We start from the raw sequence: 26,906 nt of genomic DNA, 5'->3' as shown, positions 1-26,906 counted from the left end.
AGAAATGTCTATTCAAATATTTTGCTCATTTTTAAAATTTGATTATTAAGGTTTTTTTTCCTATAGAGTTGTTGAGCTCCTTATATATTTTGGTGATTAATCCCTTGTCAGAGGGAAAAATATTTGTTTGCAAATATTTTCTCCCATTCTATGGACTGTTTCTTCAGTTTGTTGATTTCTTCCTTTGCTGTGCAGAAGCTTTTTAACTTGATATGATTCCACTTGTCCATTTTTGCTTTGGTTGCCTTTGTTTGAGGGGTATTACTCAAGAAGTATTTGCCCAGAATGTGGTTCTGGAGAGTTTCCCCAATATTTTCTTGCAGTAGTTTCATAGTGTGAGGTCTTAGATTTAATTAATTCATTTGGATTTGATTTTTGTATATGGTGAGAGAGACAGGGGGCTAGATTCATTCTTTTGCATATGGACATCCAGTTTTCCCAGCACCATTTATTGAAAAGATTGTCTTTTCCCCAGTGTATGTTCTTCCTGCCTTTATTGAAAATGAGTTCAATACAGGTATGTGGAATTTTTTCTGGATTCTCTGTTCTGTTCATTGGTCTATGTGTCTGTTTTTATGCAGTACCAAGCTGTTTTGTTTACTATAGCTCTGTAATATAATTGGAAGTCAGGTAATGTGATTCTTCTAGTGTTTTGTTTCGTTTTGTTTTCCTGTATGATAGCTTTGGATATTCTGTTTTGTAGTTCCATATAGATTTTACGATTTTTTTTTCTATTTCTGTGAAGAATGTCATTGGTATTTTTGACAGGCATTGCATTCAATCTATAGATCACTTGGGGTAGTATGGACATCTCAATGATATTAATTCTTCCAATTCATGAACATGGACTATCTTTCCATTTTTTGGTGTCCTCTTCAATTTCTTTCATCAGTGTTTCATAGTTTTCATTAAAGAGATATTTCACTTTTTTGGTTAATTCCTATGTATTTAATTTTATTTGTGGCTTTTGTAAATTGGACCACCTTTTTTTTTTTTTTTTTTTTTTTTTTTGAGACAGTCTCACTCTGTCACCCAGGGTGGAGTGCAATCTCAGCTCACTGCAACTTTTGCCTTCAGGGTTCAAGCGATTCTCCTGCCTTAGCCTCCTGAATAGCTAGGATTACAGGCATGCACCACCACACCCAGCTAATTTTTGTATTTTTAGTAGAGACGGGATTTCACCATGTTGGTCAAGCTGGTCTCAAACTTCTGACCTCATGATCCGCCCGCCTCAGCTTTCCAAAGTGCTGGGATTAGAAGGCGTTAGCCACCAAGCCTGGCCTTATTTCTTTTTCAGTTTGTTCATTGTTAGTATATAGAAATTCTACTGATTTTTGTATATTGATTTTGTATCATGCAACTTTACTGAATTTTTCAGTTCTAATATTTTGGTAGAGTCTTTTTGAAGGTTTTTAGCATGAAGGGATGATGAATTTTATCAAATGTTTTTTCAGCATCAATCTAAATGATCATATGGTTTTTATCCTTCATTCTGTTAATATGATGTATCACATTGATTGATTTGCCTATGTTGAACCATCCTTGCATCCCAGGGATAAATCCCACTTGGTCATGATGAATTATCTTTCTAGTGTATTGTTCAATTCAGTTTGCTAATATTTTGTTGAGGATTTTTGCTTCAATAATCATCAGGGATATTGGCCTGTAGATTTTGTGTTCTTTTTGTTGTTGTCGTTTGATGTGTCTTTGTCTGGTTTTAGTATCAGGGTAATACTGGCCTTATAGAATGAGTTTGCAAGTAGTGCCTGTTCCTCTATTTTCATTTGTTTTAAGACATTTTTTTATTTCTTTTTTTTTATTTCTTCATTGACCCACTGGTCATTAAGGAGCATATTGTTTAATTTTCATGTATTTGAATAGTTTCCAAAATTCCTCAATTTCTAGTTTTATTCCATTATGGTCAGAGAAGATGCTTGATATCATTGTAAGTTTTTTGAATGTTTTAAGACTAGTTTTATGAACTAACATATGGTTTATCCTTGAGAATAATCCATGTGTTGAGGAAAAAAATGTGTATTCTGCAGCTATTGGATGGAACATTCTCTAAATATCTATTAGATATTTGGTCTGTAGTGCAGATAAAGCCTGATGTTTCCTTGTTGATTTTCTATCTGGAAGATCTGTCAAACGCTGAAAAGTGGGGTGTTGAAATCTCCAGCTATTATTGTATTGGAGCCTATCTGTTTCTTTAGCTCTATTAATATTCACTTTATATATCTGGGTACTCCAGTGTTCAGTGCACATATGTTTAAAATTGTTATATGCTAAAGAGTGGTTACTTTAAAGGACTGGCATTGCAAGTCATTCTTCTTGTTTTCCTTTGTACTTAAGCACTTCCATTTTCCAAGATTTGTGTTATTTTGCATTAAGCACATGTTAGCTTTGCAGTCTGGGGAGAGAAAATCTTGTAATTTTAAAAGAAAAAGGGCATGGACAATAGTATTTAATACTGCAGAGAGGCCAAAGTATAGCAGATGGAAAAAGTCAGCAGTGACGCCAGTGAGACAGTTATACTGGAACGGACATGCTTGAAGAGAACCAGCTGTGGGGTGAGTGGAAAGTAGGTAAGGAAATAAAGGTATCTCACTTTTTACAGAAGTATAACCAAAAAGAGAAGTGGAAAAATAGAAAGGTGAGGAGAGGGGAGTGAAAAATCAGCCCAAATGATTTTAAAGGTGAGAGAACCTGAGCAAGTTTGATGCTGATAGGGAAGAAGCCAGGAAAGAGAGAGGCAACGATATGAGAGGTGTACAATTGAGGGTTTGAGGTGCCTGTGAGGACATGGAATTGGGTCCAGAGAACAATGTGACTGAGTTGGCCTAGGCAGAAACAAAGGCACTCACCGTGGTGCCTCTTTCTCTAAACCAAGAGGCATAGTGAGTGCAGACAGCAATGTATCTCAAGGTGATGAAATCTGTGCCTGGTCATCTCACTTTTGTCAATAGGAAGTGGTCATCTGCTGAAAGGAAGGATCTAGGGCTGGTGAGGAGGGGATTGAGAATGTGAAAAGAAGGGAAAAGTATGGCAGCGATCCTGAGCCAGACCTAAAGTGACAGCCTGCTATGGGGTGCTGCTGGGAAACTTCTCTTCCCTTTACCCAATTTCAAAGTAAGAGTTCAGGACTACTGTTTGCAGGTAGTTTAGCATCACTTACTTGATCCAGGTAAGGGGACTGGTTTCCAAGCTGTTTCTCCACAACACTTAGGTGGCAGATGGATCCCCGACTGGGGGATAGGGGAGGATCCAAAAAGTCCCATGAGATTAGCTATGGCTTCCCAAAGCTGGCAGGATTTCCACACCTGACACCTGAACTTTGGGGCCCGAGTACCAGAGTTAGTTAGATTCATCTGTGCTATTTCCTGTGTTAGGTAATGACCTCTATATATTTCCTTACCATAGGGACTTGAAAAAAACTCTACATTCTCTAGCCATGCCTTTTGGCTTCTCTCCCTCAATCTCATCTCCTATGGTTGAGATAAGCAGGAGCAAAACTCTCCAAAGTGTAAACCAGAGGACATGTCCTGCTACATCTGGTGCCGTTTTCTCCCAGCACTGCCTCTCATCCTTTCCAGACACACCAGGATACACTGAAAGGGGACTACTATGCCTTAACAGGCACTGGGATTTTAGTTGCCTTGTTTCAAGGAGTGGTTCTCAACCAGGAGCCATTCCTTACCCCACCCCCACCCTAGGGACATTTAGCAATGGCTGGAAACATTTTTGGTTGTCATAAATGGGGGCAGGGAGAGACATCCAGTGGGCAGAGGCCAAGATTGCTTCTAAATATCCTACAACACACGGAATAGCCCCCACAATGAATTATGCAGTCCCACATGCCAATCATTCCAAAAGTGAGAGATCTTGCTTTGGAGTTCCTCAGCTGACAGGACTCTTTGAAGTTTTGCTATAATCCATTTAAAATTTGAAACGTATGCCAGAGACAAATTACAGAAAATACTTGAGGAATTGTCATTTGTAAATTTCCACCAGATGGTGCTAAATGACAAGTGAAAATCCAACCTACTCTAGCCTCCTTTTCAGAATTCGGTTTCTCTCCCTGGTTAGCCCCCTGGAGTAACAATGCCCATTCTTTTCAAATAAGATTGTTGCTCCTTAGGTACTCAGTGTTCGGTACCACCAGAATTTTTATGCAAGAGAGTTAAACGGAGTAATGACTAAAACTCAGACTTAAAGATGAAAAGAACAGGACCACCTCCCTCAATCAGCTACAGAATTTCCATTCCCTGTAGCAACAAGGGTATGGGAGAATCAGCTACCTTTTTTATTCTTTAGCCAATTTTTAGCTGGGCACTTGGTCATCTGAAAAAGACAATTCCAAGACTCCTTTACCCTTAGGAGGGCTACGTAATTAAGTTCAGGCCATTAGTGAGATGTGATCAGAAGTGCTGTGGGCTGCTTCTGAGTAGTACTCTTAAAAGCAGTGGTTCTCAACCAGGGGTGACTTTGCCCCCCTCCCACCGGAGACATTTGGCAATGTCTGACATTCTCGGCTGTCACAACTGGGAGGCGGTACTGGCATCTTGTGGGTAGAGACCAGAGGTGCTACTAAAACTACAAAGCACAGGACCACCTCCAAAACACAGAATTATTCAACCCCAAATGTGAATAGTGCCAAAGTGGAGAAACCCTTAGAGGGAAAGGGCATGCCCCTGGCTTTCTCTTTCCCACTGGCTGAAAGGTGCAGTGGTGCACCATCTTGAACCATGTGGGCCAAGGCAAGAAACCAGGGAGGCTGGAGCTATGAGACAAGTGGAGCTGCCATACTCTGGACTCCTTACACCCAGACTGCCACAAGATTGAAATACACTTCTCAACAGTTTGAGCCACTCCTCTTCCACATCTCTGTGACAGCAGCCAAATAATATTTTATCTAATGCCATAGTATACCATATAGATATTGTTTTTTTATTCATAGAACCAGGAATTGCTTTATCTGAACTATAGCCACTCTAGGCCTGCATCCTTCTACCTTTCCCAAGAATGCCCTAAGCTCTTTCTCCCTATCTTACGCCTCTCCATCTTTCTCTCCTTCCTCTCTAGATGCTTCTATTCATAGATATCTCATTTCCTCCCACATCCATTTTCTGAAGTGGAAGAAGAATCTTTTCTAAAATAATCCCTGTCTACATACACAGGCCTTTACCCTGCTATACTGTCTTTATATAACTCACCACAACATACACTTCTATTTCTCTGCTTATTGTCCATGTTCTACACAAAAGATTTAATTTTATGAGGCCAAAAACTGTATTGTTTACTACTGTATATCTGGTAAATAGAATACTACTGTCTAATAGAAATATAATGCATGCCACATATATAATTTTAAATGTTCTTGTAGCCACACTAATAAAATAAAAAGATAAAAATGAAATTTTAATCTGTAATCTCAATAGTCCTTCTCTAAGATGTTATCACTATAAAGAAATTCAGATATTTTACATTCTTTTTCTCATTCTTCTTCAAAATCTAGTGTGCAATTTACCCTTACAGTATATCTGAGTTCAGGCTACTACAGTTCAGGTTCTCACGGCCACATGTAGTGTTTACAACGGACAATGCCAACACAGAATACTTGGCACATAACAGACATCCAGTATATATTTGTTAAAGTTAATACTCTATACCATTTTAATTCTTCTATAGTGTAGGAATAATAGTAATGTCACGTCATTAATATCACCCAATTGACTTAGCCATTTCCTCGTTGGGCATTTAGGTCATTTCCAATTTTCACTTTTAAAAATAATTCCATAATAAACATCTATCTGGTCCCTGTTTAATAATTCCCAGAAAGTAATAAATATGCTCCCTTTTAGGGTTCTTGCCACATTTTGCCTAATTGTCTCAGAAATATGTCGCGTAAGACTTCTAATTGTTTATACTTGGTTATTTTTAATGATTTGTGATGCTAACAGGGCAGGTATTGCTGTGATGGTTATAATTACAAACATATTTAATAAGTACCAATGTTTCGTCTGCTGTAATGCATCATGCACTGTGCATTAGGCCATGCATACCTTATAGATGAGAAACATGAGGCTTCGGGAGGTTAAAAACCTAGCACTGGAATCGCATTCAAACTGAGATCTGGGTGAATCTATTTTCAAAGACTGGGCGTTTTCCCCGGGGACAAATTAAATAAATTGTAACTGTTTTAGTTAAGAAAGAAAATAAAAAGGAAGAAAGAGAAAGCTAAGTAAAGGCAAGGGAAGGAAAACGAAGAAAGCTGAGGAAAGGACAGTTAAAGTCTGGAGATCCGGGCCGTGCAGAGGCGACTCTCATCTTCTCATCCCAACACACCCGCCGGGGAAGACAGCACCTTCCGACTCCCGGCGCGGGTGGCCGCCGCGGTCGCAGTGCCCTGCCCGGTGCAGCACCTTCCCCGCCGGCCCCACCATCCCACGCCCGCCGCCCCGGCGCTCCACTCTGTATAGCCGATTAGCAGGCAGCTTCCGGCCTCCAACACGGCACCGCCCTCGGTGCGAACGTGACGTCCGCGACGCAGTGAAGACTTCCGGCGCGCCGCGTCACGTGTTCCGCACCGGAAGCGCACTTCCAGTCACCCCGGCAACAGCCGCCCTCCTCCGGTCCCCCACTCCCCCTCTGTCTCCAAGAAAAATTTGGCCCCTGCTCGGCCACCACCCAAGATCTGCAAGCTGCGAGCCCACGAGGTGACTTCGGGGATGGCTGGGTTTCCTTTGGGGAGTGAGGGAGGAGTCTAGAGGCCCCAGAGCCTGGCTTCTTCTGTTGTGCAGAGAGCCGAGGTCTTGGACGTCACGTTGCTATCATAATTATCTTAATCCCGTGACTATAGGTGGGGCCAGAGGCCCTTGAGATTCCTAAATCATTGCAGGTTAATTGTGAGATGGGACCAGTACCAGAGGCTCTCACCTCTGCCATGCTTCCGAATCACTGATGCCCGGGCCCTCATCCCAGACCAATTAAATCCGAGTATCTAATAGTAGGGTCCTAGCATCGGTAGTTTTTAAAGTTTCCCAGGTGATTCTGGTGTGCCGAGAACCACTGTGTTAAGATCTGTAGGTGAATTCGGATTTTGCCCATCCAGCCCATTATCTGAATAGAAGATCGCCCAGGACAGCCACATACTTGGACGATGTCTAGGATATTGGCCTGTCTACTCAAAACTTGGAGGTTTCTTTCTTTTCTCCTGTACTTTAACCTCTGCAGGAGGTTAGAGTTTTTGGTGGGAGTTATCTTGAGACATCTGGCCCCTATGGTTTATGGGCTTTGTGTCTCAGCCCACTTACCAGTAATGAGCTGTAGTTGAACCAGTGGCCAACTAAGTGCATTTTAGCTCTGAAATCTTGATGTTCCCTTGGTACACATCAGTTGGTTCTGAACAATTTTATTTTTTTCAGGAATGATGTTTTTAAACCCATTTCACAGGCTAGGCTATGTATTCAGCTGTTCTTCATCTCAGATCAGAACAACATTACTTGAAAAATCTAGACTAAAGATTAATAACACAACACTTCTGGGATTATTTATGCTCACAGGTCCCATGAATTGTGGGATGAGAGCTACCCTTTAAAAATACTATTTTTGCTAGCGTAATTTATCAGAATAACAGTCTCTTTGGGATTTCAGTGTGAACAGAAACCATATATTTTTAAAGACTGTTGGTTAGTAACTTTGAATAAGCATAACTGAAAGCAGGTTCACAGGTGTATAAATCCCCTCTGTGTGTTCATTGTTGTGCTGGGGAAGTATACAAACTAAAGTTCCAGAGAGAAATGTTCATTGTGAAACTGTTTTACAGATGGCGATGAATCATTTTGGTTTTTTTTAAAGAATAGGGTATGATGAGAATGATGGGGGAAAGTTTTGAACAATTAAGGCTATAGTGTAGGTTGGAGAGTTTGCAAACTAGGTACAGAACTTTTTTTGAACTTCTTCTCTACAAGATGAAATTTAGCCATGGAACAGGTGGACAAGTGAAAAAGAATGTCATTGATCAAAGATCAGATGAATTGAAAAGATCCTTAAAAATATAATATATTTAAATACTTGCTTCCTGAAAAGATTTGGTGCTTTATAGTCAGTTGTTTGAGTTACTAGGTCCTCATTTGGGGAGTAGATGTAGGAGGAGAGAATATTATTAGGAAACAAGAGACAAGCTCAACAACAATTTCAGCAGCATCTAACAGCATGAAATATTAGCTATTATTTTTATGCTGGAAGGAAAATAGGAAACTTAAAAGGAGTAGATTGTAGAGAATCCATGGCTACAGGTCGTTGAGTAAGTGCCCAACCGAATTAGGCATAGTGAGTGTGTATAAATTCAGAAAAGAGAGACTAACATGGAATTACCATGAATATGTTTATCGAAAAATGTAAACTTGAAATAAGACACCTGAAATGTACTAGAGATCTTAACTACTTTAAACAGCCATGGTTTTCTCTGATATGCTCTTAATTTGTAGTACCTGCCTATTCAACTTTTATTCCCTTATGGTTACACTAGGTTTTGCTTATGAAGGACATGCTTGCTGTGAAACAAACTTATCTGTTTCTTCTTTTGAACTGTCTTATCATTATGTCATTCTCAGTCATCCCATTGCCTTTTGTGTTCCTGAGTCAGAGGGTAACTTTGTTCCTGGCCTCATACTTCACTTTTGATTCTGATATTAGTCACATGGGGGTTCAGAGAACTTGCAAATAAATCCATTCACAAATTCATCACACTTGTGACAAATTAAACAATGCTCTTCTGTGGGTGCAATGTCATTTGTATGAAAAAAAAAAAAAAGAATTGTTAACTACATCCTTTCAGTCTTACTCCTTCCTCATGCTATGCCCTCTTTGTGACAGTACTTATTACAACATCCAGAAGAGGCTAAATTGGGGTTGGGGATTGAAGGAATAAAAAGAAAATAAAACTCAGTTTTTTGGCTCCCTTGCCCATCAGTTTTAACTGTAGCTATTATAGACAGGGAGGTGCAAGCTTTCTGAACACAGTGGCATGTACACTTGAATAGGCCTGTGTCCTGTCCAAGATGGAGCTTGGATGCCTGCAGGTGGAAGAAGGCCATTTGAACTTGAGCCATCTTTGATGTCCAAATCACTAAGCAGGGACCATGCAAAGACACAGGAGGGAGCCCATGAGGGCATCAAGCCAGATGAGCTTGCCAGCCTCAGTAACCAGCCAGGGATAGGGGCAGGGCTGCCCAAGTAGGTGGGGCAAGAAACCCAGTCCTCAACAAAACCCTATTATATTCTTTGTCTTAGTGAGGAAGTTCTTACTGTTGTATTATTGGAAGACATCTTCTGTGGAAGGGTTGTTATTGCATATACAGAGAGATTCCTTAGAACCACATATGACTCAATGTATCTCACTCAGATTTCTCACCATACCTTCGCTTATTTTGCTTCAGTGTCCAGCAGATCTCCTTGAAACAGTGTACTGAAGGCCTAACTAGATCCTCCATATTACTTGGTTGGCTCAGGGAACCAAATCACTGGAGCTTTGTAGGAAAGGTTTGACTTTCAGGGCTTTAGCCAGAGTAACTTATTTAATTGATTTTTAATGTGTTTCGGTGCAAAGATCAAAGCAAGCGAATTTTCATGTATTTCTAGAATTCTAATAGAAACAGAAGATAGGAAAATCTAGTTCAAGTATCCATTCTAGTTTTTAGGGGAATTGTGTTTTTATTTTACTTTTTTGGTTGCTACGATGTGTCCTATATTCTGTATTTATAAGAACATAAATAGGCATTTAGAAGAATATATTTGATGGTACTCCCTGTCAGCAAAGCCACTGATTTGTGGAATTTTTTGGAACTTGATGGAAATAGTCACATTTTATCCATTGAAAACTACAAAGTTCCTAATCTATTGTTCTTTATGTATATTTATGCATTAAAAATATATCTTTCAGGGTAAACAGATGTACTGAAGTGTAAATCCATTTTTTTAGAGAGTCTGTATGGAAAAATATATCATTCAAGATTCAGTTTCTTTCTTGCCTGTAGGCCTTGTTAGTGTTTAGTGAATGACCTCAACCCTGTTTTTTTCCTTCCTCCTTTGGCAGTTGAGGACAGACAATGAATGGTCTCTGTACTCGCCTGGGCTCAGCTGGGTGGTGGCCATTATGCCATTGTGCTCACTGGAGAGGGCTGCTGGGTTTGTAGAGCTGCGGATCCCGGCCTTCCCTGACATTGCCAATCTCTTTTCTTTCAGCCCCACCAGCCCATTAGGAGAAAAGTTACTGTTCAGTCCGTGAAGGCTTGTGCCATGAAAGAGTAGGAGACATTCCCAGGGAAGTGAGGAATGGAAGATCAAATTAAAGACCATTAAAGACCAAAGGGTATCTACATCTGCAGCAACCATCAGCTCTCTTTTCTTGGAGAGGTAGTAGTCTCTGAAGGTCTTGCTATAATGTCTATAATTATTTAAATTTTGGCTTTTCAGAAACCTAGGCATTCTTATTAGCTCCTTAAGTTCTCCATGTATGGAGAAAATAACCAGCTTAAAGTTAATGGGACCCATCTTTAGAAGAGGACCTCTTCTCCCCTTGGGAGCTAACTGATATTAACTAATTGATTGCTTAGCAGGAAAGAATATATATTCCTTCCAGGGAATAGAGATTCAGAACTCTGTCCTGTTTGCTTTCTAAGCCCTGCTGCTTGATACTGTTTTGCAGAATTTTTATTATTGTTTTTAGTTAAATCTTTAAATGTTTATATGGATCTTTAAGAAATGGTCCAATTTCCTTATTTAGTCATGGAAAGTATTTTTTTGTCCCATATATTAGGAACCAGTCAACAAGATTGCTATTGGTCATAGTCAGTTTTCTTGTCTTCACTAGTCTTCCTCCAAGCCTAATCATTTATGAAACATGTGAGAATCATTCATAGTCAGTTTTCTTGCCTCCGCTAGTCTTTCTACAAGCCTAATCATTATGAAACTTGTGTGAAGTTCCTCTACTGATTCCCAAGTGGAAAGTAAGGAAGAATTAGGATGTTCTGCATATTCAGAGAGAGCATATACGACTTCAAACTGTGTTAACATAAAACGGGGGTGAGTAAAAAAAAAAAAAAAAGCCCACAGCCTGTTTTTTGTACTTCCAGGGAGCTAAGAATTGTTTTTACATTTTTAAAGGGTTGTTTGGTGTTTTTTTTTTAATCAAAGAATATGAAGACTATGTGACAAAGACTGTATGTGGCCCATAAGCCTAAAATATTTATCTCATCCTTTACTGAAAAAAATTGCTGGCATGACATAATAATACTAGAAAGACCTAGGTAAAAGCAATTATAAAGCTCTATGCAAGTTGCTACTGCTTTAGGCATGTTTTTCTATGCCTTATTTGACTTTTGAGAGACTAATGTGTAATTCTTCAAGTCAAATATTCAAATTGGTTAATTTGAATATAGGATTTTAGGACTCTTAAAAATACTTAAAATGAAAAAGGATATTACAAGTAGGTTTTGGAATTTAGGGAGAGAAAATAATAAAGCCAAGGGTGAGATGAGCGCAGCCTACATACAGCCCCAGGACTTTAAACTTGCTCGAAGATGGCAGCAAGTTTGATTATAAATATCCCAGTGGTGAAAACTGTGAGGAAAGCATGATCAAAACAAAGCAAAATTGCCTACAGAGTTGCTTGCACTCCATCAGTAACATAAATTCATCCTTTCATAATGGCCTGGGTCTTGAGAGTCTAGCATCTTAGCTGATGATTTAATATATTTAATTAATGTAGATAGTGGGCACTCTGGGCTTATTCTGAACTGCCTCTGGTTTGGAAGCTGAAACTGGCTTTCTTCAGTCATCTCAGCTCATTCTCCTAGCTTCTTTCTTGCCTAGACGCTCAGGACATACCTGGGTTATCTCTGAGGCCTTCTAACATGGCAGCCCTTCTACCAGATGATTTGTTGGGTCAAAGTCACCTCGCCTCAAATTAGTGTTCCCTCCCTCTTCTTCTTCTTTTTTTTGAGCCTGAGTCTCGCTCTGTCACTCAGGCTGGGGTGTAGTGGCACGATCTCAGCTCACTGCAACCTCTACTTCCCGGGTTTAAGCAATTCTTGTGCCTTAGCCTCCTGAGTAGCTGGGATTACAGATGTGCACCATCATACCCAGCTAATTTTTGTATTTTTACTAGAGATGGGGTTTCACCATGTTGGCCAGGCTGGTCTTGAACTCCCAACCTTGGGTGATCCACCCACCTCGGCCTCCCAAAGTGCTGGGATTATACTTGTGAGCCACTGCGCCTGGCCCCTCCCTCTTAATCACAGCCATTGACGTTTGAGCAGCCTGGAGAACATCATCAATTACCCTTGAACTCCTTAAATGGTACTCTATTTTATCCCACAGGCCTAAATGTCCAGCTTTGCAAAACAGAGCCTCTCTTAGCCATCTGGTGGATTTTCAGAATATTGGTGCTACGACCTTTATTGCCACACTTAATTTTCCCAATTATAACCAAAAACAAGATTTTGTGTACAGTAGTGTTCAATATCAATGGTGTTTATTCCATATTTGAGGCTATCAGACTTACCAATTTGGAATAATTGATATTTACATTGACCTGGTTCTAAATGCCTTATAGTGCATAGAAAGAAGTCAGGATTCAAAACACTTAACTTCCAGAACACGTGCACATGTCTCATAGACTTTTCTAATTTAATTTCTTTGCTGCTTGTTAATCTGTAAAACAAATTTGATTAAGATATACATGCAGTTCACTTTAATGACATTATGTTCTGCAGGCTCTCAGAATACTATTCAGATTTTAGTCATAGAAATATAAAACCTGGTTCTGGTGAATTAGCCACTTAAAGGCTGTACCTTACAGTTTTGCTCTCAAGTACATACTGATTTCTACATAATTTCATTTATGTTTTACTTCTCTGAGTGGTAAGCCACCTAAGTATTAACTTTTATATTTCTTCAGTGGCCTGTGAAGCACATAGCAGTGAGCTAGGTTTTCAGTTACTTGCTCATGTTTTAAACCTTTAAAACATTAAAATTGTAGATTAAAAGTAACATGAACTGAATTTACACTGTATTTGTTAACTTTTTCAATTTATATTTGTTGCATGTACGCATAGTATTGAAGACAAGGAGCAAGAACTATGGGCTATGTTTAAGATAAATTTACAGAAGGTCATATCAGCCCTCTTAGAAGTACCCTATTTGAAAGTTTATTATCTTTTAAAAGAATGTGAATGATTCTCTTTTAGCCAAATCTTAAAATATAGAAAAGGTTGATTTAGCATCTCAGTTCTTAATATAACCATAGCAAAACATCTGATAGAGATTATAAAACAAGTAAAGTTTGTTTCTTAGGGGTTGGAGAATTTTTTAATTCTACCCTATAGTTAAGTGAGAAGGAAAAATAGGACTCCTTCAGTATCTGATTTCCAAAGTTTCAAAGCCTAAGTACTAGTTTGCTCAGCATTGCATTGTGTTAGTGGTTTTGTCTCACAGAAGCTTAAATTCTCATGCGTTTTTGGATATTTTTGTTTAACTTTTTAAAAGTGCATTCCAGTGTAGCTCTGAACCCCTGAATAGAAAAAAAAAAGTAAAAGTCTATTTTAAATACATTGAAAAAGGTACAGCTGCAGATTAGACTTCACTTTTGGGTATTTCATGCATTGAATCAGCAAATCACAACAGGTGGGTAGTGAGAAAAGAACTAAATTTCAGCAGAGCAATAACATTTGCCAAAGGCAATCTATATGGTGCCTCTGTAGAGATTCCATGGAGTTTGTGAATACACAGGGTAGTTAGGCAAGTAGAATGTGATGTCACATGCTGGCTGAGAAATGCATATTGCAATCAAAATGAAAACAAGGCCCTTTTGGGGGAACTGAAAGCCCAGGGCACAACTGAGTATGGAGAGATGTCTTATTCTCCACATCCCAGACCTAAGGCAGGACCCAACAGAGGTTTCTGGTTATTTGGAAAGATGTGTTCCACTCAAGCTTCAGGAAGACCCAGGGTTAATTTAGGTGAGCATTAGCATGAGTTAAAGATTAGTAAATAAAGTAATAACTGTAAATTTTTAGTTCATGTGTTGTATATTATATGTGTATATATGTATATATACACACACACACACACACACACACACACACATATATACACACTAACAACTAAATATTTATATGGTCATTTTCATAGACTTTACTTCCTGTAGGGAAATAAGTCATTGAACCTTGCAGGATCTTTTGACCCACTTAATCATACTTAAGGAGATCCCTCCTTTTCAGACCACAAAGTCATAGCCCAGGAACCAAGGTCTTATAGATAGGTTGTAGGAAATCAGGCATGGTACTGGGAAGAGCCAGCTCCTCAAGAGCTGTCTTACAAACCACAAAATAGCCACAAATATCACACAGCTGTACTGATTAGAGATTTGCACTGTGATTCTTCTTTCCTAGTTTCGGCACCCATTTGGATTTTCACAATCAGAGATGGCAGCGATGAAGGTAAGACTTTTCTTTTTTAGCTCATAAGTAAAAGAGATAAACTTTAGTCTTTAAAGTTTTGGTATTCTCATTCCACGATGGAGAAGACGTAAGAAATACAAAAGTAAAAGCACTATTGGATGCATTCCTAGATGTCTCTTGTCTCAGGTATTTAGGGGTGGCCCAGGCCAGCAAGTTAGTTTGAGGGGCAGAAAGGGAAGAACTAAAGTCTATCATGCTTGTCAATCTACTGTGTCTTAGCAGGCCATTGCCCACTCAGCACTGGTCATTTAATTACAGTGGGTAGAGAGGGCCAAGATGATAAACATCCAGTCTTCTCTCTCCCTGCATCTCATCTAGAAACAATCACTAGTCTCCATCCCCACATTATAATGCTCCATATCGTTAAACTAATTGGCTTTTGCATTCCTCATGTACATGGAATTAGCAAGTGTGCAAACACTTGGTGTCCATTGTGGGCCTGGACCTGTCTCACACAATTTTGGGCTTAGTAGCCTCCTCATGTAGAGTAGGTATTCAGCAAATACTAAGTAAATACCTGTTGGGTAGCATAGGATAAACACTTTGGTGTCCACCCTCCACCTCCTTTCATTTTGTAGGCATCAACGTTGAAAGCTACCAGGCCTTGGTATTCTCATCCGGTATATGCAAGATACTGGCAACATTATCATCAAGCAATGGCTTGGATGCACAGCCACCAGAATGCCTACAGGAAGGCCGTGGAATCCTATTTCAGTGTTCCATGGTACTTCCCTCCTGTACTTCTTCCCCAAAGCTCTTACAGTATCCAAGCTGCATATCCACAGTCTTTCTATGATGATCATGTGGCCTGGCAGGACTCCCCCTGCAGTTCTTCACATTTCAGAGGGTCTGGGCAGAATCCACATGACAGCAGTAGGATCCAGGCATCCACAAGAGAAGACCAAGCTTTGTCCAAAGAGGAAGAGATGGAGACCGAGTCAGATGCAGAGATAGAATGTGACCTGAGCAATATGGTAATCACCGAAGAGCTCCGCCAGTACTTTGCAGAGACCGAGAGGCACAGAGAAGAACGACGTAAGTTCAGGCCTCTGTTTCTTCATGCTTCCTTTTCTTGCCCTGCCTATTACATTTTTTTCTTCCCTCATATATAAAGTTATTTTATAATTCTTCATTGACTACAGGTGATATTCCAAATCCAGTCCTAAGCCTGGAAAAGCTATGGGGATGCTGTATCTCACTTATGTTAGTTTCTTGAGTTGTTTCAGTATAAGACTTTTTTTGTGTTCCAGAACAAAGCTTATCCTAATAGTAGTTCTACTATTGATTGACCATTAGACACTCTACCAAGTGGAGCATGTACGTGTGCATGCTTGTGTGTATGCACACCCTAATCTACACAACAGTCCCTCAGAGTATTGAACTCATTTTATATGTGAGGAAAGTGAACCTTAAAAAGGTTAACTGACTTGTTCCATGGTACACAACTAGTAATTTGCTGTTAGGATCCAAACCAAATCTGCCTGACTCTACTTCCTCTGCTGCTTTCTCTACACCAGGATTTATCCCTGAGACTGCTAGTTTCCTAAAATTCTTTTGCCATTTTCTCTGGGACACGTCTTGGAGACGTCCTTGGTACTAGAGGTCCCGAATCTTAAATAGCTTGAACCTAAACAGAATAACGAAATGCCTAGTACTTACAACTTTCCCGTTGGTTCTGCATTGAGGCTCTGTCCATGGAGTTAGAGAATTATAAAGGTCTTATATCTTCAGTCAAAAACAGGACTTTTCTTTTTTAAATTTCTTACCACCTTACTAGAAAGAACTACTTTTGTGCTCTTCTATTAAAATTCACCAGACCATTTCTATTTTAAGTACCTCTATCTGAGATATAAATGTTTCTCTCACTATTATAACCAGTACTCATTCTCAATTTTGTTTTAAGTGAGGTCTAATTTTGTGACATTTTACCTGCAATTTTCCGGTAACACAGAAGCATAGAAACCTGGGAATGGGAGTTTCATTCCTATCTTAAATTGTCAGCATTTTCCCAATGATGAATTAGCTTTTATTGATCCCCACTGGATGCCAAGAACTGAGCACTGGGCTTTTATAAAATACCACATCCTTTAATATCTTTGCCTGTGGATTCTTCACTAAACTACTTGTTCAGGTTTTTTTGGCTTCCTTTCCTTTGATTAAACTGTGTACTTCTTTAATGCATATTAGAAAGTATATCCAGCCAGGTGTGGTGGCACATGCCTGTAGTCCCAGCAACTCAGGAGGATAGCATGAGCCCAGGAGTTTGAGGCTGCAGTGAGCCATGATCACAAAACTGCACTCCAGCCTAGGCAACAGAGTGAGACCCTGTCTCAAAGAAAAAAAAGAAAGAGAAAAAGAAAAAAGTATATCCAAACAAATATTTTTAAGACAGTACTTTCTATTACACATAGAATACTTTTCCTTGATCTCCAGAAATACATTTTACCCTTTTTAAAAATATAGATATGAAACAACTGTTAGTCTAATCTAAAGTGTACAACAAATGAGGGAGAGCAGGCATTGGAACATGTCCACATTTGGTTGGAATGCTGTTTGTTACAGCTTTTGACAAAGAAAATGGGATAGAGATAAAGGTTTATTATTCTTGTCCTTACCAGAAAGTAGAGTAACATGTTTTGCCCGCTAGAAGTTGATACTTTTATGATAGAAATTGTAATTAAGGATGGACGCAAATCCCAGTCATCTAAAAGGCCGCTTTGAATTATCTGCTGATTTAAAATAAACTTGAGTTATCCTACAAAAAGTGGATATGAATAAAATAAAGATAAAACAATGAAATGTGTCCTTGCATCAAAGGAAAAAAAAATGTGAACAGTTCAGTTACACATATGGTTAACAACCATCCCTGTTCCTCCCTCTTACCATTGCTAGGTAGAACTCTAGGTAGGTAAACAAAGTCATGAAAATTACCTGCTACGTCATACTTGACACTTAATATTATTTTGAATGAATAAATAAGTGTTTCAGTATGAATTAGAAGCCTTAAATCAGAGGTTGGCAAATCCTGTCCATAGAGTGCTACACTTGCAGTAATTCTGTGGGACATTTTACAGAATGAGCTAGGCCTTGGATGCATTATAAACTTGATAAGCTTCATCTCTTGTATTTTATATTATTTCCAAATCCATCTAGTTTACTTTAAGGCTCCAAATTGCACTTATATCATCTGGGTTGAATTGTATCTCCCCTAGAAAGATATAGTGGAGTCCTAACCCCCAGTTCCTCAGAATGTGATCTTACTTGAAGACAGGGTCTTTCCAGAGTTAATTGAAGTTATGTGAGATCATTGGGCAGGGGGGTCCTACTCCTATATGACTCAGGTCCTTATAAAAAGGACAAAATCTGGCCACAGAGACAGACACACTTGTAGGGAAAATATCATGTGAAGATTAGCACTATGTTGCCACAAGCCAAGGGATGTCCAGAAGCTGAGGCCTGGAACAGATCCTTCCTTAGCACCTTTAGAGGGTTTATGGCCCTGCCGACACCTCGATTACAGACTTCTGACCTCCAGAGCCATGAGACAATACATTTCTGTTGTTTTAAACCACCAAGTGTATGGTACTTTGTTATGGCAGCCCTAGGAAAGGTGTACAATCACCCTAGGAGAATTTTCTTTGTTCCCAAATGCAATCTGTAACTGGAACATAAAGTAATCTCACAATTCTTGTTATCTGTCTGAAGAAACTATGTTACATGTTTGTTTTACCATTATCTAGATAGAAAACCATCAGAAAAGGGAATTTTATGAAAACTCTTGCAACCTCCATCCTGAACCTCATTTTCCAGTGTTCATATTATTTCTGGCAACAGTGTACGGAGGCAGCTGTGGCAAAACTGCTTGAATCACAGGGGTCCAGCCTCATTCTACCCTCGCTGGCTAGAGGTCCTCATTCTCCTGTAGGCCCCCTGCCTTCACCATTCTGTGCCTCAGTCGCCTTGCCTGTGAAATGGGATCCTAATTAATGTGTAGTAATTATGAAGAATCCATGAGATAATACAAGAAAGGTTATAGAATGGTGCTTGGTACCAAGTCAGTGCCCAGTAAATGTTAGTTTTTACACTTAGCTGCTAGTAATCCATCCTTTAACATGGATTATTAACCATAAATTGGTTTTGCTCTGACATCATTTGCCTTGATTAGTGCTTGATTGAGAGATTGTGTGTGTGTGTGTGTGTGTGTGTGTGTGTGTGTGTGTGTGTGTATGTGTATATGTGTGCGTGTGTATTTTTTTCTTGGAGACAGAGTCTTGTTCTGTCGCCCAGGCTAGAGTGCACTGGCACCATCTCAGCTCACTGCAACCTCCACCTCCCAGGTTCAAGCGATTCTCCTGCCTCAGCTTCCTCAGTAGCTGGGATTACAGGTGCCCGCCACCACACCTGGCTAATTTTTTTTATGATTAGTAGAGATGGGGTTTTACCATTTTGGTCAGGGTGGTCTTGAACTCCTGACCTCAGGTTATCCACCTGTCTTGGCCTCCCAAAGTGCTGAGATTACAGGCATGAGCTACTGTACCCAGCCAAGATTCTACATATTTTTAGTAAGGTGTTCTGTGACTTCAGAAAGGTCATATTTCAGCTCTAGGTGGCACCCTTCAGACTTTTCAGCTGACTTAGAATATTAAAGACATGAAAAAATGAACATTTTGTTGTCTATCAAATTTAGTCATTAACACAGTTTTTAGGTCTGTTTCAAGGATATTCTTGCTTGATAAAATTTAGTACAATAAAGTACATGGACTGGGAAAATGAACCCATTTCAATATTAACTAATAATGGCACTGAACAAGCTTTTGATTCTTTGTACGTTTAAAATGTGTAGTTATAGCATGATTCAAAACTACTTTTCCTAGCATCTCTGTCATGCTTCCGTGTCCTGTGCCTTCCCTGAATGCTTTAGCTGGTCCCAGGGAGATGTGAGAATTGTCTGGTTAGGGTGACAACAGATTGTGGTGTCAGGCTGGAATCTAAAGACTTGGTCTTTATTAGAAGAAGCTGCCAGGGCCCAATCTTGCACCAGTAAGAAAATAATGGGCAACAGATCAGTAGCATTACTTTTTTCAGCAGCACTTTTGGTGGGTACAGGATGAACAAGTATTCCTTCAAGTGGTAATGAATGGTGGAATTCATATGTAAGTAATCTGAGTGCCCATAGCGTTTTCCAATTCATTACCTTCACTGGAAATTTTCAGGGAGGGTTAGTTACATACACAGTTGGAAAAGGCTTTAATAAAGAGATAAGGGACCTGGGTAGTATGAATAATTGGTTTTTGTTTCGTTTTGCTCTCCGAACCACTAGAAGCTACTTGTTCAATAAAGACATTTTCAGCTTTGAACGTGAATGCTTTGAAGAACACAGGATTTTAGAAAATATTACTAGCATGGGGAAATGTCAGTAAATTTGAAAGATTTAACTTTTCAGTATCATTCACTTCCACAGGAACATACAACTTATGCAATTCATCATCGTCTGAGTCTTGTTTAATATTTTCTTAGGATAAAGGCCTTCAGATTGGACAGTATGTTCTTGTTTGTGATTGCTACTCAGATTCCAGATAGTCTCTACTTTAACATATTTCAAGGATAAAAAGCACCAAAAGCTTGCCTAGGATAAGAACTCCTTTTGTACAGTGGGAACATGCATGCTTTTGATTATGTTTGTCATCATTTCCTAACAAGGTATTTCCGTTACTTAAAGCTTCAGTGGAACATAACTTATGAGAAAGTATACAGTTATGAAGTTTTAAAGGTCAGCTGTGTTTTCAATTATTTCTTGGGAAAAAATGTTTATTATTAGGTTAAGAAAAATACTGTTTTGTAGCCGTGACTACCAGTTCAGACTGCAAGGTTATATTGCTAATACTTAGAGGGAAAATAAGTGGAAGTCATCCTCAAAAGAGAGTAAGGCCCTCCAAAACAAACACCACCACTGTTTTCTCAGGTTTGAGCCAATCAGATATTTATCACCTATGTTTTGGGGGTGTTGGGTCAAAACAGGGACATATTCTAAAACCTTAAACCTCATTGGGAAGAGGAGACAAAATCAAATGTAAAGTGACACACAGAAGAGGAGTGTCTATGGTGTGGGTCATGGTCACATATGCACATGAGGGGTAGAGCCAGTGACCCAGGCAGTCAAAGGAGGAGCACCCCGGGCAGCTATCAAGAAGTGGGGTATACACTAGGCTTTGAGGGATAGGGCCAATTTGGAATGAGAGAAAAAAGGGCTAAGTGCACTCCTGGCTTAGACACTGAAAGTGCAGTTCTTACCAAAGGGCCCAGATGTGGTTTTCATACATTTGAGGGGAGACATCTGCTCCATTACACTGTGTCCATCTGAGTGGGAAAGCTGAGACTAGTTTTCATAGTGAGCCTTCAGTCAGTCAAACCTAGAGAACTCGGCGAAGTTTATGGCCCAGTATTTAGTGAGCTGTTTTGCTTTAGTCAGTGAGGTTGAAGGATGAAATCACAGTGATTGATTGACCACAATCCTGATGTGTGTGTATTTCATCTGGTGCAGATGTTCACAGGTGCACAGAACCAATCTGTGAGATGATATGTGTTAGTGGCTGTAGAAAAGTGGGAAGGAGAATGAAAATGCACTTCTGCTGTAAAAGTAAAAATGGTAATTGTCCGTTAACTTCAGGATTGCATTTGTCATGGGGTGAGGGATATGCGATGAAGAGAGAAGACCAGTCTGAAATGGCTCCAGTTCTGCTGGCATGTGCCTGTGTTCTGGGTGGTTGTCAAGCCGGAAATGAGACATTCATGGCATACGTCAAGTTTGTGCTTTCTCTCGGTTGTGTTACAATCATTAATTTTGGCAACATAGCAGAAAATATAATCAGAAAGACATACTAGTCCTAGGAAAATGAGGGAAAAGAACATTCTTTGACACTCGCTGCCTCTGTACCTTGTCCTCTAACATGTTCTGCCTTTGGGCTCTATGTGTGGGATAATCTGGGATGAATGTTTTTCTGCTGTGTAAGATTCTCTGCCTCCATCTTCATGTGGCCTTTCCCTGTGTCTCTGTGTCCTTTTCTCTTATACAAGGACTTTGTCATTGAAGTTAAGGTCTACCCTAATCCAGTATGATCTTGTCTTGATCCTTTAATTAGCCCTATTTCCAAATAAGGTCACATTCTGTGGTTCCAGGTGGACATGGATTTGGGGTGACACTATTCAACCCACTACAATCCTATTTTGAAGCTGGAATAGAATCAAAAAAGATATTTCTGATTCATATTAAAACAAATTATCTTGCAGAAATGCCCTATAAAAGTGCATGCTAACATTGAGTCCTACAGATGTTTCCAACAAAAATGACCAAACCCTCCATGGCAAGGCAACTGTTCAGTAGTATCTGAAGTGTGATGTCAGTGCCGCCCTGCTTTGGTCAGATGATTTTCCATCTGGCTGGCTGAGCCCTCACCTTGTTTTGACAGCAAGAAAAACTGCCAGTGATTGAGAATCCTTTTTTTCATTGGAAGGAAGGAAGCAATAAATAGACGACAGATGAGTGGATGCCTTTAAACTCTAATACTCCATTCTGAGGTTTACTTGGTCCCCTAAGTCAGTACGCGCTAAAGTACTTTCACATGCTGGCTGTGACCATCAGTGCACAGCCTGTCTGCAGGTATTTGGTTTTAAACTGACTGGTTTTCAACTTTTAGTCTAGCCTTGGAACTTTTTTAAAACTTGTGTGAGTAAGTAGAGGCAAAACAACTCAAATGTAAGAGAACAGGGTCTGACCCCAATTCATTGGTGCCCCTCCCCTCTACCCTTCCCCTCAAGCTGCTCTGCCTGGGAGGCTCTGAGGAACCCACTGGGAAGGGAGTTCTGCCCAGCATCTTGTGAGATTTGAGCATCTGTTTCTCAATCCCCTGGTTGTCATCATTGTTCTTTAACAGCAGCTGGAAGGAAAAGAGCTGTTTACAAAAAGTCATGCATGGCCTTTGAGCATTCATTCGACAGTCATTTCCTGAGCACCTGCTTTGTGTCAGACATTGTGTCTTCCCAGGGCTGGGGGTACAGCCATGAGTAAAGGTGACAGTGCCCTTCCACTATAAATGACCCCCCACAGGGTAGGTCACAGGTGACAGGCCTCTTACCCTTTAGTTCAGTGTTTTAGGGCAACTGTTCACTATGCAGGAAACCATTAAACCTCCAAATCTTTTGAGAAGCAAGGAGGGGACAAGGGTTGGGTCTTAAATTTTCATGAGGAGCCAGGCACAATGACTCATGCCTGTAATTCCAGCACTTTGGGAGGCCGAGGCAGGTGGATCGCCTGAGTCCAGGATTTCAAGACCAGCCTAGGCAATATGGCAAAACCCTGTCTCTAAAACAAAATACAAAAATTATCTGGGTATGGTGGCATGTACCTGTAGTCCCGGCTACTCAGGAAGGCGAAGTGGGATGATCGCTTAAGCCCAGGAGGCGAAGGTTGCAGTGAGCCAAGATTGCACCACTGCACCCCAGCCTGGGTGACAGAGCGAGATCCTTTCTCAAAAAAAAAAAAAAAAAAAAAAAATTTGTGAGGAAGCCTGAATGGGAATGAAAACAAATCAAGAATCAAAAGCAGAGGGCTGTGTCTTTTAGTCTCTTATTCTTACACCGCATGAACTTTATTAAGAACTAAAGTCATGTGATGGCAACCCATGGGCACACACTGAGTACAAACTTGGAAAATTGCACCAGCATCATTAACTCAACTGGGGTTGCTTTGTGTTAACACTGTGTTTCATTCACAGATGTCAACAATAAGAGAACACATCTCTCTATATATAATTGTTATCAACATTTTAAATTTTAAGGAAAAGAGAAAGACGCAAAAGTACGAAGACTAAACTCACAACATCCTACCAGAAGAGAACACTTAGGATAGCTAAGATCCCAGTGTTTGTTCAAACTTCATACTCAAACACTCAGATTTAGGCAGGAAGTTGGACATCTGTTGTGTCACCAGATCTGTCAGTGAAGCTGACTATATAGTCTTGGAATAAATTTAGAGTAATGTGACAGTGGTCTGGGAACTCTCACTGTGAGCTCTGCCCTCTGGATGCAGAGGCTCCGAGGCACTCAGCAACCCCACATGTGGGATCATCTCCTCCAGATTAAAAAAAAAAAAGAGCCAGAGGATTGGTAATGGGTACAAGGCTGCTCATGGATGGCAGAGGGACTGTGTTGTGCTAATGTGGAAATGCCAAGGCTTCAGAAAAGTACCCGTTGAATGAGAGATTCTTCAGCCAAATTCTACCTTTATTGGAAAGCCTGGGCAGTGCCGTCAGCCCACCCACTGCCTGCTAAAGGTTCGTAGGAAGAGGCAAATGGGAAAGGCCCATATGTACTTACAGACTGAATATATCTCACCAGTCTTTACTGCCCATATCAAAACCCAGTGTCCTAGGTCACCTTCGCTCTTCCTTCTAAAAGCATGAAGCTAAGCTTTCCGTCAAAGTCAGGTTCAGTCATCCCCGGACAGAGGCAGGAGAAACACAGAGATGCCCCCAGGGAGAAGCTAGTCCCCAGTGGGGCTTTCACCCTGACCTGAGTGCCAGGAACACACAGAGTTCTTGTGGAAATAAGAAGCTGTCATGGCAGTTGTCGAGTGCTTTCTCTGGTGTTTGGTTCATCCACTCCCACGCTACTCCAGCACAACTCAGTTTAGGGGGCATAGAATTTAAACACCTGTGAGAACTGAACAACTTATATGCTGATGTTTCAAACTTGGCAGAAAGACCAAAAATTAGAAACAAATGCTTGCTGGCCTCCATTCATTTGCATATTAGGCCGATATTTTGGTTTTGTTCTGCATTGCCCAGTGAGTCAATCATATATTTTTTCCATGGGTGGGGTAACAGTTACGCAGCTTTTATTGTGTTTGATAGTCATTGGGCTTATTCATATATTACGTCCTTAGGTAAAAATAAACTGCGGATGTTCCAAGACAGCAACGGCCACATATATTTTTAATAATGTTTCCAAGCTTATAAAACTCCTTCCCTCCAATGCCATGGTGATGCTTATAAAGTGCAGGATTTATGCAAGCAGCTATGCATGGCCTTATAAATATCTTTCCATTCACGCTTGATTAGCTCAGTATGGTATTCTGTTCCAGGTATTAGTGCAGGGAGGACCAACAATGGAAGAATGATTTATTTCCTTGTTTAATTTCCCTACAAGCATCTTCACTTCTTATCACGTGTCGTTTCTCTTGGTAGCCATAGTAGCCATAGATATGTGTTTCTCTCTTGACAGAGTCGCTTACAGGAGCTATGGAAATTGGCTAAATTTTACCTTATGCAGCATTGTCTCACTGATATTTTATGTTGCGGTTTACATAAGAATAAAAATTATAATATTGGGACTTGCCATAGTAAAAGACAGAGGTTAGAGTAAATTGAATAAATATTTCTAGCTTTAGAAGAATCCATTTAAATTAGTAGGATTAAAAGTATGCAGGCCGGGAACGGTGGCTCACACCTATAATCCTAGCACTTTGGGAGGCCGAGGCCGGCAGATTATATGGTCAGGAGTTTGAGACCATTCTGTCCAATATGGTGAAACCCTATGTCTACTAAAAATACAAAAATTAGCTGCATATGGTGGTGTGCGCCTATAGTCCTAACTACTCAGGAGGCTGAAGCAGAAGAATCGTTTCAACCCGGGAGACGGAGGTTGCTGTGAGCCGAGATTGCACCACTGCACTCCAGCCTGGGCAACACAGTGAGACTCCATCTCAAAAAAAAAAAAAAAAAGTATGTAATGATACCACTTGCAGTTTAACATAGGCCAACCTGTGAAGTGAAAAATCAAATCCCATAGTGAGAAAACCAACCCATTATGGCAGATTTTTTGATATAGCAGGAAGATTAGAAGTCAAAGGACTTAATTCCATTTGTAGAATTGCCCTTCCTTTGCCCTTTATCTTCAGCAAGTGTTGACTCATTTAACCTTTCCTTGCTTGGTATGATTTGCGTTTTGAATCTGTGGAAGGATCATCAATCATTGATCATCATTGCATACTATGGTTGCTAGCACTTTTTCTTTTCAAGGTTACCTAAAATCAATACCTCTTCCGAAGGAGTGTTTTTTTCCCCTACACCACCTCATTCGTGGTAGTAAGCACTGCTTGCAACACTAGACTTTCCAGGAAGCTTTTCATTTCCATGCTGGCCTGGAGCAGTGCTTGAAACCAAGCAAGCTCCATCAGCCATTCTGATCTGGGCAGGTGGTGGCTGGGCCATGCAGATGAAAAGAGAGAACCCCAGGTGGTTTCATTTCTCTCATTTGTTTTCAGGGCTCGTTGCAGAGGTTTGGTAGTTTGGAGTGACGAGTTTCCTTGTGGCTCTTTGCTGTTTCTTTTTTTTTTTTTTTTTTTTTTTTTGAGACAGGGTCTGGCTTTGTCGCCCAGGCTGGAATACAGTGGTGTGATTTTGGCTCGCTGCAATCGCTGCCTCCCAGGCTTAATCCATCCTCCCACCTCAGCCTCCCGGATAGGTGGAATTACAGGCACTCAACTCTTTGCCATTTCTCTCAGTGTATAATAACCCCTTGGTAGGTGAACAGTGAGCTTCGGAACTAAGTAGATGATAGTAATCTGCAGGTTTTGCCTCAGAATCTGGTAAGCATCTCGGCTGGAACAACTGGGCCTGCTTTCGCAGTTGGAAAGGGAAAGCTGAGGGAACTTAGCGGGCTGCAGATGGCATGGCCAGCAGCAGCAGCAGCAGCACTCACCAGGCTCCTTCTACAGTGCATGCACGTGTGTTTAAGTTCATGTTCACCTTCATGTTTGTTCCCAGGGAGGCAGCAGCAGCTGGATGCGGAGCGCCTGGAGAGCTATGTGAACGCTGACCACGACCTGTACTGCAACATCCCCCGGTCAGTAGAGGCCCCAACTGAGAGGCCAGGTGAGCGGCGCCAGGCCGAGATGAAGCGTTTGTATGGGGACAGCGCTGCCAAGATCCAGGCCATGGAGGCTGCAGTGCAGCTGAGCTTTGACAAGCACTGTGACCGAAAGCAGCCCAAGTACTGGCCGGTCATCCCCCTGAAGTTCTGAGCTCGGGACACAAAGTCCCCAGCCTCTCCCTCTTCCTTTTGGGTACACGCTCTTCATCTCTCCTTGTGTACATTTCTCAGGGAAAGGGGACTTTGTGCTGAGGTATAGGCATGTTCACTGCATTCCCAGTGGGCCCGTCACGGGGTGAATAAACTATGCCGGCCATTTGGAGGTCGGCAGGATGTCTTCTGTTGCCAACATGATAAATCATGATAAATTTTCTCCTGACAAAATAATTTTGTATATATTATACTGGTTTTTTATGTTGTCGGTAACAGATCAATTCATTAAAGTTCTTGCCTGGA

At 40.5% G+C, this 26,906-nt stretch overlaps 1 protein-coding gene across 1 annotated transcript; it reads left to right on the top strand.

The window, feature by feature from the left end:
- The first annotated feature begins 6,722 nt into the window (after window positions 1-6,722).
- GEMIN8 (gem nuclear organelle associated protein 8) lies at window positions 6,723-26,906 on the top strand. The gene is given in 5 exon segments (XM_032285930.1): window positions 6,723-10,261; window positions 10,263-10,328; window positions 14,454-14,501; window positions 15,101-15,557; window positions 26,345-26,906. Coding segments are annotated over 5 exon segments (1,032 nt in total). The 5' UTR covers window positions 6,723-10,057; the 3' UTR covers window positions 26,602-26,906.

Source organism: Sapajus apella, unplaced genomic scaffold (genome assembly GCF_009761245.1).
Source record: "Sapajus apella isolate SASKATOON/1434 unplaced genomic scaffold, GSC_monkey_1.0 scaffold17, whole genome shotgun sequence".
NCBI lineage: Eukaryota > Metazoa > Chordata > Mammalia > Primates > Cebidae > Sapajus > Sapajus apella.
The sequence above is the reverse complement of the archived record's forward strand: the minus strand, read 5'-3'. Positions and strand labels throughout refer to the sequence as shown.